Genomic DNA, 16,818 nt, shown 5'->3' with positions numbered 1-16,818 from the left:
CTTATAGCCTCATAATTTGGCCTTCCCAATTAAATATCTTCCTGCCCTCTTTTCTCCTATCCTTGTCCATGATAATGTTAAAGGTTAGGGAGCGGTGATCACTGTTCCCCAAATGCTCACTCACCGAGAGATTTGTCACCTGATCCGGTTCATTACCTAATACTAGATCTAATATGGCATTCCCTCTCGTCGGCCTGTCAACATAATGTGACAGGAATCTGTCTTGGACACACTTTACAAACTCTGTCCCGTCTAAACCTTTGGTACTAAGCAGGTGCCAATCAATATTTGGGAAGTTCAAGTCTCCTATGATAACAACCCTGTTATTCTTGCACCTTTCCAAAATCTTCCTCCCAATCTGCTCCTCAGTATCCTTGCTGCTACCAGGGGGCCTATAGAGTACTCACAGTAGAGTAACTGTTCCTTTCTTATTCCTAACTTCCACCCATACTGACTCTAGAGAGGATCCTTCTACATTATCCACCCTTTCTACAGCTGTAATAGTATCCCTGACCAGTAACACCACCCCTCCTCCCCTTCTCCCTCCCTCCCTATCCCTTTTAAAACACTGAAATCTGGGAATATTCAGTATCCGTTCCTGCCCTGGTGATAACCACGTCTCTGCAAGAGCCACAATATCATAGTTCCACGTTTTTATCCAAGCTCCCAGTTCATCACCCTTATTCCTGATACTTCCTGCATTTAAATAAATGCACTTTAGCCCATCCAGCTTTCTACTTTTATACCCTGTACTCTGCTTCTCCTTCCTCAAAGCCCCTCTATATGTTAGCTCTGGCTTTACTCCGTGCACTTCTTCCACTGACCTATCCCTCCGGTTCCCATCCCCCTCGCATTCTAGTTTACATGCTCCTCTCACTCTTTTTCTTCCATCTTCATCCCATGGGATTATTAGCTATCAATATCTATTACAAGCCTGCCTCCTCCCACTGCCATCTCCACTACACCTCCTCCCATCCTGCTTCCTGTTACATCTCCCTTCCATTCTTCCAGTCTCCATTTCTGTCACATCTGTTGCTCAAGACTTTCCATACCAGAGCCTTTAAGATGTCTTTCTTCTTGCCTAACCATGACTTTCCCTCCACCATGATGAACAGAATAATCAACTGGCAGAGCTGCTGCCTCACAGCTCTCACAACCCAGGCGCAGTCCTGGGCTCCAATACTGTCCGTGTGCAGTTTGCATGTTTGCCCTGTGACCACGTGGATTTCCTCTCACATTCTCAAAATTTGCAGGTCGGTAGGTAATTGTCCACCGTAAATTGCTCCTAGTATGTAGGTGAGTGGTAGAGTCTCGGAGAGAGTTGATAGAATGTGGGGGAATAAGATGGGATTAGTGTATAAAACATGTGCTTGATGACGTGGACGGTGGGACGAAAGGCCTGTGTCTCTCTCTGATCATCCTACATACATCCAGTACCTGACACAGACACACCTTCCCCTCCCCTCTCCTTTCAGCATTTCAAAAGGACTCTTCCCTCTCCAGCTCCCTGATCCACTGTTCCATCTCCATCAACCATTCCTCTTCCACAGCAATTCCTCATGTAATTCCTGCCATCTCACCTCTTCAGCTTCCTCCCATCCAGCGATCCAAGCAGACCTTCCAGATGAAGCAGGAATTCACTTGTCCTTTTTCCAATTTATATTGCATTCGGTACTCACAATGGGTCCTCTTCACAAATGGAGAAACTAAATACAGATTGAGTGACCGCTTTGCGGAATACTTCCGCTGAATCTGCAAGGGCAACCCTATGTTTCCAGTCATCTGTTGCTGGTTCTGTATCTTACTCCCACTCTCTCCTCTCTGGCATTGACTTTTTATATTGCTCCAGTAATGCCGAAGCATAATCTTGAAGAACAGCACCTTCCAATCATGCACATAACAATCTTTAGGACTTAATAAGTAGTGGGTAACTTTATTTTCCCCAATATTGAGTGGGACTTCCTTGGTGCCGGAGGCTTAGATGGGGCAGAATTTGTTAGGTGCATCCAGGAGGGTTTTTTGAAACAGTATGTAGATAATCCAACCAGAGGAGGAGCCATACTAGACCCTGTATTGGGAAAAGAGCCTGGCCAAGTGATCGGAGTTTCAATGGGAGAGCATTTTGAGAACAGTGATCATAACTCCTTAAGTTTTCAGATAGTTATGGAGAAGGATAAGGCTGAACCTCAGGAGGGGGGAGTGCTAAATGGGGGAAAGGGTAATTACAACAGTATTAGGCAGGAACTGAGGAAAGTAGATTGAGAGTAGCTGTTTTTGAGTAAATCCATGTGGGAGTTGTTTAAAAGCAGCTGGTCAGAATTCAGGACCAACATGTTCTAGAGAAGGAGACAAGATTTGGAAATGTCGGCTGATAAAGACGTAAATTTCGTCAAAAAGGAAAAGTATATACAAGGTTTATGAAGCTGAAATTGGACAGGGCCCTTGAGGAATATGAAGGATGCAGGAAAGAACAAATAGGGAATCAGCAGGACTAAAAGGGGACATGGAATGTCCTTGGTGAGTAAGATTAAGGAGAATCCCAAGGCATTTTATGCATACATTACAAACGACAGCACAGCTAGGGCAAGAGTAGGACCAGTCGAGGACAAAGGAGGGAATTTATGTCTGGAGCCAGGGAAAGTGGACGAGGTACTAAGTGAGAACTTCACATTGGTATTCACCAATGGGAAAGAAATGGGGAATGAGATCAGGGAGAGGTACGCTGACATGCTAGGGCACATTTTTGTCAAGGAGGAGGAGGTGCTTGGTCTTTTGAAGAACATTAAGGTAGATAAGTCCCCAGGACTTGATGGGAACTATCCCAGGTTATTGAAAGAGGCAAGAGAGAAGATTGCTGGGGCCCTGACAGAGACCTTTGTATCCTCTTTAGCCACAGACAAGGTCCCAGAGGACTGAAGAATAGCCAACATTGTTCCTCTGTTTAAGAAGGGCAATAGGGATAATCCAGAAAATTATAGGCCAGTGAGCCCTACGTATGTGGTAGCAAAATTATTGGAGAAGATTTTAGGAATAGGATTTTACTCACATCTGGAAAAGCATGAACTTATTAGGGATAGTCAGCTTGGCTTTGTGCCAGGGAGGACATGTCTTACAAACAATAGAGTTTTTGAGAAGGTGGCGAAGATGATTGATGAAGGTAGGTCAGTGGATGTTGTCCACATGGACTTTAGTGAAGCTTTCAACAAGGTCCCTCATGGTAGGCTGATCCAGAAGGTTAAGGCCCATGAGATACATGGAGATTTGGTAGACTGGATTCAAAATTGGTAGCCATAGAAAACAGAGGGAATAGCAGATGGATGTTATTCTGACTGGAGGTCTGTGACCAGTGGTGTTCCACTGGGACCTCTGTTGTATATGATAGCACGGTAGCGTAGTGGTTAGTGCGACGCTATTACAGCGCTAGCGATCGGGGTTCGATTCCCGTCGTTGTCTGTAAGGAGTTTGTATGTTCTCCCCGTGTCTGCGTGGGTTTCCTCCGGGAGCTCCGGTTTCCTCCCACATTCCAAAGACGTACGGGTAGGTTAATTTCGGTTTAAAAAATGGGCAGCGCGGACTCGTTGGGCTGGAAGGGCCTGTTACCACGCTGTAAATAAAAAAATAAAAAAAATAAAAAAAAAATAAGTGTAAATGATTTCCACCTAAATGTAGGTGGGTTGAGGCTTGCAGACCACACAAAAAATGGTGGAGTCGTGGATTATGAGGAAGGTTGTCAAAGGATATAGCAGGATATAGATCCGTTGCAGATATTGACAGAGAAAAGGCAAATGGAGATTAATCCAAAGAAGTATGAGGTGCTGTATTTTGGGAGGTCAAACGTAAGATGAAAATATACAGTAAATGGCAGCACCCTTCGGAACATTGATGTACAGAGGGATCTTAAGGTGCAAGCACATAGTTCCCAGACAGTGGCAACACAAGTAGTTTGGGTGGTATTCTTTACCACCATACAGGGTACAGCATACATGCTTTTATCGGTCAGGACATTGAATATAAAAGTTGGCAATCATGTTGCAGGTGTATAAAACTTTGGTGAGGCCACATTTGGAGTAGTATGGGCAGTTCTAGTTATCGCACTACACGAAGAATGTGGTGGCTTTGGAAAGGGTGCAGAAAAGTTTCACCTGGATGTTGCCTAGATTGGAGTGTAATACCTGTAAGGAGAGGTTGGACAAACTTGGATTGTTTTCTCTGGAGCGACAGAGGCTGAGCGGTGACCTGACAGAAGTAGATAAAATTACAAGAGACATAGATAGGGCAAATAGTTAGTCTTTGTGTGAAAATGTGAAATATCAGAGGGCATAGATCAAAGGTGCGGTGGGGAAAGTTTCAAGGAGATGTGCGAGGCAAGTTTTTTTGTACACAGAGTGGTATGTGCCTGAAACGTGCTGCCAAGGAGGTGGTGGAACCAGATATGACAGCAACAATTAAGAGGCCTTTAGACATACACATGAATAGGCCAGGAACAGACTGATGTGGACCATGACACAAGAGATTCTGCAGATGCTGGAATCTGGAGCAACACACACCAAAAAACGCTAGAGAAACTCAGCAGGTCAGGCAGCATCTATGGAGGGAAATAAACAGTCGACATTTCGGGTCTCGACGACCGGAAATGGACCATGAGCAAGCAGATGTGCAGTTTAAATCACCATCATGGTCGGCACAGATAACATGAGCCAAAGCACCCGTTCCTTTGCTGTACTTGTAATATTCAGGTTAACAATTTTCGATAAACCCCCTTTTCTCCCCCCTACATCTGTGGCCTTACTACCTTGTTTTATATCATTTGGTTCGAACTTCATTTCTAAAAGTAATCTATGCCTCGAGAACCTGGGTCACAGACATTCCTTCTATTTTCTCCATGATCCCTGTTCTGCTCTTTTCCAGCTGTGATGAAGGCTCCTTAACCCATCATGTCCACTGATGTAGTTTGACTGCTGAGCACTTACAGCATTCTCCGTTTTTTTTAAACAGCCCAATCCTCGATTTCAAACAACTTCTCTGTGCACATATTTGATAAAAACAGAGGTGTACCCGATGTAACTAACCTTCAGTGGCATCCTGGCATATTCGTTTAATATTGGGACATCAAACACCAGTCGACGCAGTAGATGCTGTAGCATTGCTGGACGAAGATAGCTATAAGAGCAGGAAAAAACACAGTCAATCTAGAGCCAAAGAGTCAGAGTTATACAGCACAGAAACAGGCCCTTCAGCCCAACGTGTCCCTGTGGACCAAAATGCATTCCTGAGCTAGTCGCACCAACGTCCTATATACAGCTGTAATATGGCATCCCAACTCTTGTACGCAATGCCCCGTTCAATGAAGGCAAGTATGCCACATGCCTTCTTTGCCACATTGTATTGGTATATTATTGTCACATTTACTGAGATACACTGAAAACCTTTCGTTGGGCATGCCATCCAGACAAGTCATGCCATACGTAATTACATTGAGGTAATAAAATGAAAACAGAATACAGAATATAGTGTTGCAGTTATAGAGAAAGTGCAGTGCAGATAGACAAATTAGACAAATAAAGTGCAAGGGTCACAACAAGGTAGATTGGAAGTTCAAGAGTTCAGCTTTCAGTGTACAAGAGGTCTGTTCAAGAGTCTGATATCGGAGGGATAGAAGCTCTCCTTAAGCCTGGTGGTATGTGCACTGAAGCTTTTGTATCTTCTGCCCATGAGAGAGGATAGAAGAGAGAATGACTGGGTGGGAACAGTCCTTGATTACATTAGCTGCCTTCCCAAGGTAGCAGGAAATGTAGACGGAGTCAATGGAGAGGATGCTGGTTTGCATAATGGACTGGGTTGTGTTCATGATTCTCTGCAACTTCTTGCAGTCTTGGGCAGAGCAGTTGTGATGCATCCAGATAGGATGTTTTTATGATGCATCTATAGTTTACAACATTGTCTACCTGCTTTGCCACTTTCAGGGAACTTTGTACTTGTACCCCTAGGTCTGTCAGTTCTACAACATTCCACAGGGCCCTGCCATTTACTGTGCAAGTCATGCCCTGGTTTAACTTCCCAAAATGCATCAGCTTGCAACTGTCTGAGTTAAATTCCACTTGCAATTCCTTTGCCTACAATCCCAGTTAATCTAAATCCTGTTGCAACCTCATACAATCTTCTTCACTGTACCCAACAACACCAGTTCTGGTGTCATCCATAAACTTAGTAATCATACCACCTACATTCTCATCTAAATCATTAATATAGATGACAAGCAACAGGAGACCCAGCACCGATCCCTGCAGCACACCACTGATCACAGGCTTCCAACCTGAAAAACAACCCTGCACACCACCCTCTGACTCCTTCCACCAAGCCAATTTTGTATCCAGTAGGCCAGCTCACCCTGAATCCCACGTGATCTCAAGTTCCACACCAGTCGACCATGCAGGATTTTATCAAAAGCCATGCTGAACTCCACATAGACAACATCCACTGCCCTGCCCTCATCAATCCTGTTGGTTAGTACTTCAAAAAACTCAAATTCATGAGACACAATTTCCTTCACACAAAGCCACACTGACTATCCCTAATCAGCCCTTACATTTCCAAATGCAGACAGATCGTCTCTCTCAGAATCTCCTCCAAGAACTACCCGCCACTGACATTAGGCTCACTGACCTGTTCTGAAATAAAGGCATATGATAGAATTGCTCAGGCGTCTCCTTTACCTGACCTGCCAGGGATATCTCATGGCTCCTTTTTGGCCTTGTGATTCCCTTCTGAAGTCTACTCCTTCCCCCTACCCAACAACTTCTCTCCACCTCTATCACACCTGTAGCATCTGTACCCCAGAATATTGAATTGCCAGATCTGCTTATCCCTCAATCATGTTTCTGTAATAGCTATAATATCACAATCCCATCTGCCAATCCATGCCCTGAGCTCACCTGCATAACCTGTCAGGCTCCTGATAACTGTAGTTTAGCCTGTCGACTTGCTTGCTTTAACTTCTACATGTGCCTCAACTTTCTCACCTGCTACACTACTACTTTGAGTCCCGCACCCCTGCCAGACCAGTTTCATCCCTCCCAAGTAGCTCTAACCCACTCCAACCTGACCTCATCCAAACATGCGGGACTCCACTCCACTCACTTCGCACCACTCGCAACCTAGTCATCAAACCTGCAGGAAAGGGTGGGGCAGTTGTAGTCAAGCAGACTGATCTCTGCCTTGCAGAGGCCAGGTGGCAGCTCTTTGACACCTTCTCGAACTAACTCCAGACCAAGATTCTACCAACGAACACTAGTCCACTGTCTCCTGCATGTCACAGTTCTCACATCAGGAGACCTCCCCACCACTGCCTTCAACCTGATAGTGCCCCACTCCCCGCTGCCTGCTTCTACCTCTTACCCAAGATCCACAAACAGGACTGTTCTGGTACGTCCATTTTTTCTGCCTGATCTTGCTCCACTGAACATAATTTCTCATACCTTGACTGTACGAGGATACATCCAATCTCCCCTCATCCAGCCCCTTCCCACCTATGTCCGGGACACTTTGCATACCCTTCAAAATCTTGACAACTTCTGATTTTCCCTCTGCTTCATCAGGACTGCATGTCCAGTCTTTATACACCTCCAATTCCCCATCAGGAAGGTCTCAAAGCCCTTTGCTTCTTTCTGCAACAAAGATCCAACCAGTTCCCATCAACAACTCTCATAAACCTGGCAGAACTTGTACTTCCTACAAATCAAAGGTATAGCCATGGGCATAGCTGCACCTATTGTTTTGTTGGCTACGTGGTATAGTCCTCGTTCCAAACCTTCTCCAGTACCACTCCCTTACATCGATGATTGCATTGGTGCTGGTTCCTGCACCATGTGGAACACGTCAGTTTTATCACCATCAATACTAACTTCCAACCTGCTCTCAAATTCACGTGGAACGTTTCTGACACTTACCCTGCTTTTCTGGATCTCTCTGTCTCCATCTCCAGAGGGAAACTAACCACTGATATTTACTATAAACCCACTGACTTCCACAGCTTCCTAGAATATACCTCTTCCCACATTGTAAGGATTCCATCCCTTTCTCCCAGTTTCTCCATTTCTGCCACATCTGATCTCAAGATGAGGCCTTCCATTCCAGGACATCTGAATTGTCCTCCTTTTTCAGGAAACATGGTTGCCTTTCTACTGTGCTTGATGGAGCCCTCTCTTAAATTTCCTCCATTTCCTGGACTTCTGCCCTCACCACTCCCTTCGTGTGGAGTACATCCTGCACATCATCCTTCTCCTCCCCCATCTGGTTCCATCTTTCCTTCATCTCTCCCTTAATGGTTCCCATTATCACCTTCCTTACTATGATAAGATTCCAGCACTTGCAGCCTTTATGTCCCTGCTTAACATCCTCCAGCCTCTGCCTCCTCCTCACCCTTCCCTCCCTCCACCTGGCTCCATCTGCCTCTTTTTTTCCCTGCCTTCTTCCATCTATTACCCACCTGCCTCTGTCTCCCAACAGCACCCCTCCCCCACTTGGCTCCTTCTGCCCATCATCCTTCACCCCTCTTCAGTCCACCTATCATGTACTGGCCCCTGTCTCACCCCTCCCCCACTACTCCTTACACCAGCTATCTTTTCTCTCCACTCCGTCCTGACACAGTGTCTTGACGTGAAATGTTGACAATTCCTCCAGCAATTTGTTTATTCTTCATTTGTGAGTGTTTTGCCATGGAATTACAGTAACTCTTCCACATCATCCTGGTTTACTCAAACCAAGGCTCATTACAAATTTAACAATAACCTTAGTGATTTTTCAGGTTCATAAGTCTTTGGAAGCCAAGCACACGTTCAGGCCATAATTTCCTCCATACCCATTCATTGCTGCATGGGCTACATGAAGAAGCACAACGTAGTCTATGTCTATCTTGATACTGTATTGCACATCTTCCAACCTTCCTTGACATGCCTCATTACACAGGTAGTAAGGCTTGGAGTAGTGATAGCATCTTGTTCCATCAACGTAGTTGGGTAATGGGTCAGAACTGATACCTGGATATCATCAGCCACATCTTCAATGTTAACCAGATGCCAGGGGCATGTTTGACAGTGAGTAAGGTTCTGTTGTCCAGGTTATTTACACAATAACATTTGATGAAGGGGAAGAGAAACATGATATAATCTTCGAGAGCAGTGCTGCCATGCAGCCTTTTTGTTAATTTGACTGGCTCTTGAATATCCCTTCAAAGCAATCTGGATGGCTGATGGTGAAGGATGTGATTAAGTTAGAAAGGATGTAAAAAATATTCACAAGGATGTTGCTGGGACTGGAGGGCTTGAGTTATGAGGAAAGACCAGAAAGGCTGAGGCTGAGGGGTAACTTTAGGTTTATAAGATCATGAGGGGCACAGCTAAGATGGATGACCACAGTCTTTTCCCTCAGGGTAGGGGAGTCTCAAACTAGAGGTCATAAGTTTAAGGTGAGAGGGGAAAGATTTGCAGGGGACCCAAGAGGCATGTTTTTCACACAGAGGGTGATGGGTATATATATCGAGCTACCAGAGGAAGTGGTAGAGGTGGGTATAATTGCAATGTTTAGAAGATCTTTGGATACGTACATGGATAGGAAAGGCTTAGGAATATGGGCCAAATGTAGGCAAATGGGATGAGCTCAGGAAGGCACCTCGGTCAGCACGGATGAGTTGAGCCAAAGGGCCTGTTTCCGAGCTTTATAACTTTATGATTGTATGGGTAAGGGGAGTGGAGAAGGTGAGGCAGTTGATGTCTCAATTGCAATTGGAAAGGAAAAGATCAAAAGGTAAAAGGCTAGAAGGAGGTATCCAAGAGAAAGGGGAGTGTTGGGGATGCAAGAAGGGGTCATCACTGAGGTCAGTTGCTGTCTGTTTGGAGTGTGAATGTTCTTCTCATAATCACATGGGTTTCTGTAGGGTGCTCTGTTTCCTCCCACATGTGTTGGTAGGTTTATTGGCGATTGTAAATTCTCCTTAAATGGGAAATTAATTAAAGGGGAGCTAATGGGCATTTGAGAGAAAACAAGTTGCAGGGCTACAAGGAACTAAGTACAGGGTGGGACAGTGGTGTCGTCTGTAGAGCTGCTGCTTCACAGCACCAGAAATCCAGGTTCAATCCAGACTTCGGGTGCTATCTGTGGGGAACTTACTTGTGACCGTAGGAGTTCCTTCAGGTGCTCCCATTTCCCCTTACAGCCCAAAGATGTGTAGGTTGGTAGGGTAATTAGCCACTGTAAATTACCCCTAGTGTGTAGGTGAGTGGTAGAATCTGATGGTAGCTCTTAAGAAAGTGGGAAGAATAAAAAAATAGGTTTAATGTAGGATGATTGTAAATGGATGGTTGATGGTGAGTGTGGACTTGGTGGACCAAAGGGCCTGTTTCCGTGCCGTATCTGTCTATGACTCTAAGGGGAGGGGGAGTAGTATTGCCTTGCTTGGAATCCAAGTGGTGAAATGGCTTTTTTCAGTGTTGTAGGGTTCAGGGTTTTAAAGGAAGTGGCTATAGAGGTAGTGGATGCTTTAGTTGTAATCTTCTAATGTTCCCTGGATTCTGGAGAGGTTCCAGAGGATTGGAAAACTACAAATGTAATGCCTCTAGTCAAGAGAAAAAGAAATAAAGAAATTATAGATAGCCCAGTATCAATCATTGGATGAACACTGGGATTCATTATTAAGAATATTTAGAAAAAGAAGGGGCAAACTAGTAGCATCATACTTAAATAAGGGAAGTCACGTTTTACAAACATTGAGAATGTAACAAACTGGGTGGATAATGGGGAATGAGCAGATGTAGTGTATTTGGACTTTCCAAAACATTTGATAAGGTGGCATATAAAAAATATTGCACAGGAGTGCATTGGGTTGGGGCAAGATGTTGGTATGGATAGACTAATTATCAGAAAACAGAAAATAGAGATAAATGGATCATTTTCAAAGTGACTATCTATAACTACTGGCGTGCCACAGGAAACAGTGCTAGAATCTCACGTTCATACAGCATGGAAACAGGCCATTTGGCCCACCAGATACATGCTAACCAATTGGCACCATCTGTAATAGTCCCATCTTCCAGCATTTGCCCCATCGCCTTCTATGCTTAGGCAATTCAAGTGCTCATCTCGACACTTCTTAAATGCTGTCAGCGACTTTGCTTCCACCTCTCTCTCTGGCAGTGTATTCCAGGTACCCCCCACTGACTGAGTGAAAAAGGTCCCCCTCAGATCCCATCGAGACCTTTTACTTCTTGCCCTAAAACCAGGTCCTCTAGTTTTATTCACCTCTGATAAGGGCAAAAGTTTCCTCAAGTCTACCTTATCTATTCTAATCATATATTTGTATAGTCTAAACCTCCTCTGCTTCAGAGAAAACAAAGCAATATTCTCCAGTCTTTCCTCATAACTGAAATGTTCCATCCCAGGCAACATCCTGCAGAATCTGCTCTGCACCCTCTCCAGCGCTCTCACATCGTTCCTATAGTGTGGTGACCAGAATTGCACACAGAACTCCAGCTGAAGTCTGACTAATGTTTTTATAAAGTTAGAGCATATCCTTCCTTCTCTTGTATTCAATGCCCCAACTAATGAAGCCCAGTACCCCATATGCCTTCTTAATCATGTTATCTACCTGCGCTGCCCCCTTCAACGAACTTTGGACTGACACACCAAGGTCCCTCTGTTCCTCAATACTTCCTAGGACTTCACTATTCATGGCGAATCTTCAAGCCTCATTAGTACTTCCAAAATGCATCATCTCACATTTGTTAAGATTAATCTCCATCTGCTATTTCTCAGCCCATTTTATAAACACATCGATATCACCCTGTAGCCGAAGACAGGCTCCACAATGTGAACAACCACTAATCTTCATGTCATCTGCAAACTTACCTACATCCAAATCCAAATCATTCAAGTATATTGCAAACAGCAAATGTCCCAGTACCAATGGCTGTAGAACACCACAAGTCACAGTCATCCAGTCATAAAAACAACCCTCTACCATCACCCTGTCTCAAAATGCCAAACCAATTTTGGATACAATTTGCCAACTTGCCTTGGATCTTATGGACCTTTTGGACCAGTCTCCCATGAAGGGCCTTGTTGAAGGTTTTATTTAAGTCCATGTAAACCACACCTACTACTCTGTCCTCATCAATACACCTTGTTACCTCCTCAAAAAATTCAATCAGATTAGTCAGTCAAGATCTGCCCTTGACAAGGCCATGTTGGCCATCTCTGATCAATCCTTGCCCTTCCAAGTGATTATTAATCCTGCCCCTTAGACTTTTCTCCAATAACTTTTCCAATAACATATCCCAGTAAATGAAACACAAAGAACAAGTACACAGATACAGCAAATAATTCAGAACGTTAATGGAATATTGGCCTCTAATGCGAGAGACACAGATTATAAAAGGTTTTATCTGACTCTAGAGGGCACTGGTGAGGCTGCACTTGGAGTATTAGAACCACAGAAAACTACAGCACAGAAAACAGGCCATTCGGCCCCTCTTGTCCATGCCAAAACATTATTCTGCTAGTCCCATTTACCTGCCCCCAGCCCATACCCCTCCAGACCTCTCCTGTCCATGTGTCTATCCAATTTACTCTTAAAAGTTAAGAGCGAGCCCACAGTTACCACATCAGATGGCAGCCCATTCCACACTCCCACCACTCTTTGAGTGAAGAAGTTCCCTCTAATGTTCCCCCTAAACCTTTCCCTAAAGCCACGTCCTCTTGTACTTATCTCTCCTAATCTAGGTGGAAAGAGCCTACTTGCATTAATTCTGTCTATGCCCCTCATCATTTTGTAAACCTCTATCATATCTTCCCTCATTCTTCTCCGCTCCAAGGAATAAAGTCCTAACATGCTCAATCTTTCCCTGTAACTCAACTCCTGAAGACCCGGCAACATTCTCGTAAATCTCCTCTGCACTCTTTCAATCTTACTGATATCCTTCCCGTAGTTCGGTGACCAGAACTGCACACAATATTCTAAATTTGGTCTCACCAATGGCTTATACAACCTCACCAAAACATTCCAACTCCTATACGCAATACTTTGATTTATAAATGCCAGGATGCCAAAAGCCTTTTTTACAACCCTGTCTACCTGTGACTCTACTTTCAGGGAATTATGTATCTGAACTCCCAGATCCCTTTGTTCCTCCGCACTCCTCAGTGCTCTACCATTTACTGTGTATGTCCTCCCTTGATCTGTCCTTCCAAAATGCAACACCTCACACTTGTCCGCATTAAATTCTATCTGCCATTTTCTGGTCCATTTTTCCATTTGGTCCAGATCCCTCTGCAAGCTTTGAAAGCCTTCCTCACTGTCCACTACACCTCCAATCTTAGTGTTATCTGCAAACTTACTAATCCAATTTACCACATTATCTTCTAGATCATTGATATATACAACAAACAACAATGGCCCCAACACAGATCCCTGAGGCAGTACACTAGTCACAGGCCTCCAATCTGAGAAACAACCATCCACAACCACTCTCTGTCTTCTCCCACTCAACCAATTTCAAATCCAGTTTACAACCTTACCATGGATACCCATTGACTGAACCTTCTGAACTAATCTCCCATGTGGGACCTTGTCAAAAGTCCATGTAGACAACATCCACAGCCTTACCTTCATCTACTTTATTGGTGACCTCCTCAAAAAACTCCACAAGATTCATTAAACACGATCTACCATGCACAAAACCATGCTGACTATCCTTAATCAACCCTTGGCTGTCCAAATACTTATATGTCCTCTCTCTCAGAACACCTTCCAATAATTTACCCACTACTGATGTCAGGCTCACTGGCCTGTAATTGCCTGGTTTGCTCTTCGAGCCTTTCTTAAACAATGGAACAACATGAGCTATCCTCCAGTCCTCTGGCACTGCACCCGTGGCTAAGGACATTTTAAATATATCTGCCAGGGCCCCTGCAATTTCTACACTAGTCTCTCTCAAGGTCCGAGGAAATATCTTGTCAGGCCTTGGGGATTTATCTACCTTTATTCGCTGTAAAGCATCAAGTACCTCCTCCTTTTTAATCTCTATATGTTCCATGACATTAGTGCTTGCTTCCCTTCCTTCCATATCCACGATCTCAGTTTCCTGAGTACATACTGATCCAAAAAACTGTTTAAGACCTCCCCCATCTCCTAAGGCTCCACACATATACGACCACTCTGATCTTCTAGGGGACCAATTCTGTCTCTTACTATCCTTTTGCTCTTAATATACCTGTAGAAACCCTTTGGGTTTACCTTCACATTATCTGCCAAAGCAGCCTCATGTCTTCTTCTTGCCTTCCTGATTCCCTTTTTTAGTATTTTCTTACATTTCTTATACTCTTCAAGTACCTCATCTGTTCCTAGTTGCCTATTGTACACAGTTTTGGTCTCCATAGTTAAGGAAGGTACATGTGCATTGGAGGCTGCACAGTAACGGTTTACTGGGTTGTTTCCTAGGACGAAGGGGTTGACATACTAAGCAAGGTTCATCAGACTCACTGGAATGTAGGAAAATGAGAAGTGATCTCATTAGATCTGACGGGGTTGATAGGATGGATGCTGAAAGGATAGGAAATCTATCATGAGGGGAAAATAGTTTCAGAACAAGACATCATCCATTTAAAATAGAGTGTCTCAATATTAGTGCAAGCATGGGTGCAGTTTGCAGCTGGATTGCTGACTGTACCAAAACAAAAAAAAACCTCAATTATTTTACAGTAAAAAAACTCACCTGCACAATGCCATGAGACATTCTTCAATAACATCCCTCTGTGCCTTGGTCAGTGAGCGACCCCTGGACAACCGGTAAATGGTGTGAAGCATGGAATCAATCATAATAGCTCTATGTTCTGTTCCAGCAAACAATGGGGCACACTTGGTAATCAGAGGAAGAACAGCAGTGCAAAGGTATCGGTTCAAAGCCAGAGCCATCTCAGTGGTACTGAAAGCAACCTAGGGAACAACGTTATATATTCTGCTTGTTAATCAAATTCCACAATGTACTCTAGAATCTTAACAAGCATAACAATCTTAACAACTTCACTCATTCCAATTCAAAGGTTACTCTAAAATCGGTGGCACGGTAGCGTAGCGGTTGGTGCGATGCTATTACAGCGCCAGCGATCAGGGTTTGATTCCCGTCGCTGTCTATAAGGAGTTTGTACATTCTCCTGTGTCTGTGTGGGTTTCCTCCGGGTGCTCTGGTTTCCTCCCACATTCTAAAAGATGTACAGGTAGGTTAATTTGGGTTTAAAATGGGCAACGCAGACTCATTGGGCCGGAAGGGCCTGTTACCACGCTGTAAATAAAATTTAAAAATTTAAACTGAGTCATATGAAAATGATGGATAAGAACAGATCCAGAAAATCCATGTAGCAATGGACTACATGCCAATGTCTTAAATGTCATGGTTAAACCCAGCAGCCCCACATCATCTGGGGGAGACAGAAAAAACATAAATCCATCTAGGACCAAAAACACCAGAAAGGTTGAAAAACTTCTCTATAACCTCTCAGGAAATAAGCCCAGCCCAGGAAAATACAGTTACTGAGAGTGCTAATGGCCAAGCTGCTGAATGTCTGCATCAACTCAGAAACAGACCAGCTCTATTTTTAGAGTTAGCATACAGACAGACAGACACACACACACACACACTACTCACTGGGAAAAGAATGATTGCCAAACCTCTTACAAATTCCTTGTCATGCATAGTTTAAATTTATCCCCCTTGGGTGTCCCCAACCTCCCAAAATGAAATTATGTTTTGATAAGTGTGCAATACAACCCTTTCATTATTTTATATACCTCCAGCTGATTTCCAGTTGCTCTATTCCACACTAAAATAAACATACCCAGTTACTTCAGCCTATCGCAATAATGAACATTATTGCATAAAGCCTTACACACCTCACTGAAAATTGTCAAAAGTGGGTGTCCCCCCGTTCTACAGACTAATACAGAAATAAAATGCTGAGATCCTGAAAATTTGAAAAAAAACACAAATAATGCTGCCAATCAGGCAGCACTCATGGAGTGAGAAACAGAATTAATGTTTCAGGTTGATTTCAAAAGGTTGATACTCTGCCCAATCTGCTGAGTATTTCCAGCATCTGGCATTATTTGGAATGTTTGTACATGTTCTGTAAAATAAATAACATTGTGAAGAAAAATGGAGATAATGCTGAAGAACAAAATACAATGAACCAGGAGCATATTATTCTCAGAGGTGAACTCTGGTGTTTACCCAGCACAAGCAAAAGTGGCACCACGGAAAGCAATAGAGGTCTCATTTGATGGAATTGATAGGAAGCTCAAAGCACACTTCAAATCAGCACCATAATGAATGGTTCACATTCAATACTTGTTAACAGAGGCGGCAAGTGGGGATTACTTTGTCAGTATGTGAGACTTAGCAAGACAGTGTTAATTCAGAATGTCCTTGGACAGGGCTGAGACTGGTGTGTGCATGAAGTAATGAGTGAAAACATACCATATTCTAACGCGCACAACCTTAATTTTGAAAAAGCAATGAGAACTGCAGTTCTGATAAAAGTGACAATGGAAAGCACAGAAGATTTTCGCTCAGCTCAAGGTGTGGATGTGAGTTTATTGGGCAAAGCTGCAGGGGCAGTAATGGTGACATCAGCCACATCATCACATTCAGGATGTGGCATTGATTGTGGTGTTCATGCAAAATTAGCCAACGAAAAGCAATGACCTATTTATTAGGCGCCTCGTGGAGAGGTGTTGCGAATACAAGAGGAAATGTTGTGCACCATGGTGCAAGT

At 43.8% G+C, this 16,818-nt stretch overlaps 1 protein-coding gene across 9 annotated transcripts in view; it reads right to left on the bottom strand.

Annotated features, from left to right (window-relative positions):
- LOC127586448 (ryanodine receptor 1-like) overlaps positions 1 to 16,818 on the bottom strand; it is a 625,703-nt gene that overhangs the window by 287,878 nt on the left and 321,007 nt on the right. For all 9 annotated transcript variants that reach the window (XM_052044410.1, XM_052044408.1, XM_052044411.1 and 6 more), the window contains 2 exons: positions 14,763 to 14,983; positions 5,070 to 5,160 (listed from right to left, as the gene is read on the bottom strand). In XM_052044410.1, coding sequence (XP_051900370.1) covers positions 5,070 to 5,160; positions 14,763 to 14,983 — 312 coding nt within the window. The remainder of the gene's footprint in view (positions 1 to 5,069; positions 5,161 to 14,762; positions 14,984 to 16,818) is intronic.

Source organism: Pristis pectinata, chromosome 35, assembly GCF_009764475.1.
Source record: "Pristis pectinata isolate sPriPec2 chromosome 35, sPriPec2.1.pri, whole genome shotgun sequence".
In the NCBI taxonomy this organism is placed as follows: Eukaryota; Metazoa; Chordata; class Chondrichthyes; order Rhinopristiformes; family Pristidae; genus Pristis; species Pristis pectinata.
Note: the sequence above shows the minus strand (reverse complement) of the source record. Positions and strands in the feature narration are given on the sequence as shown.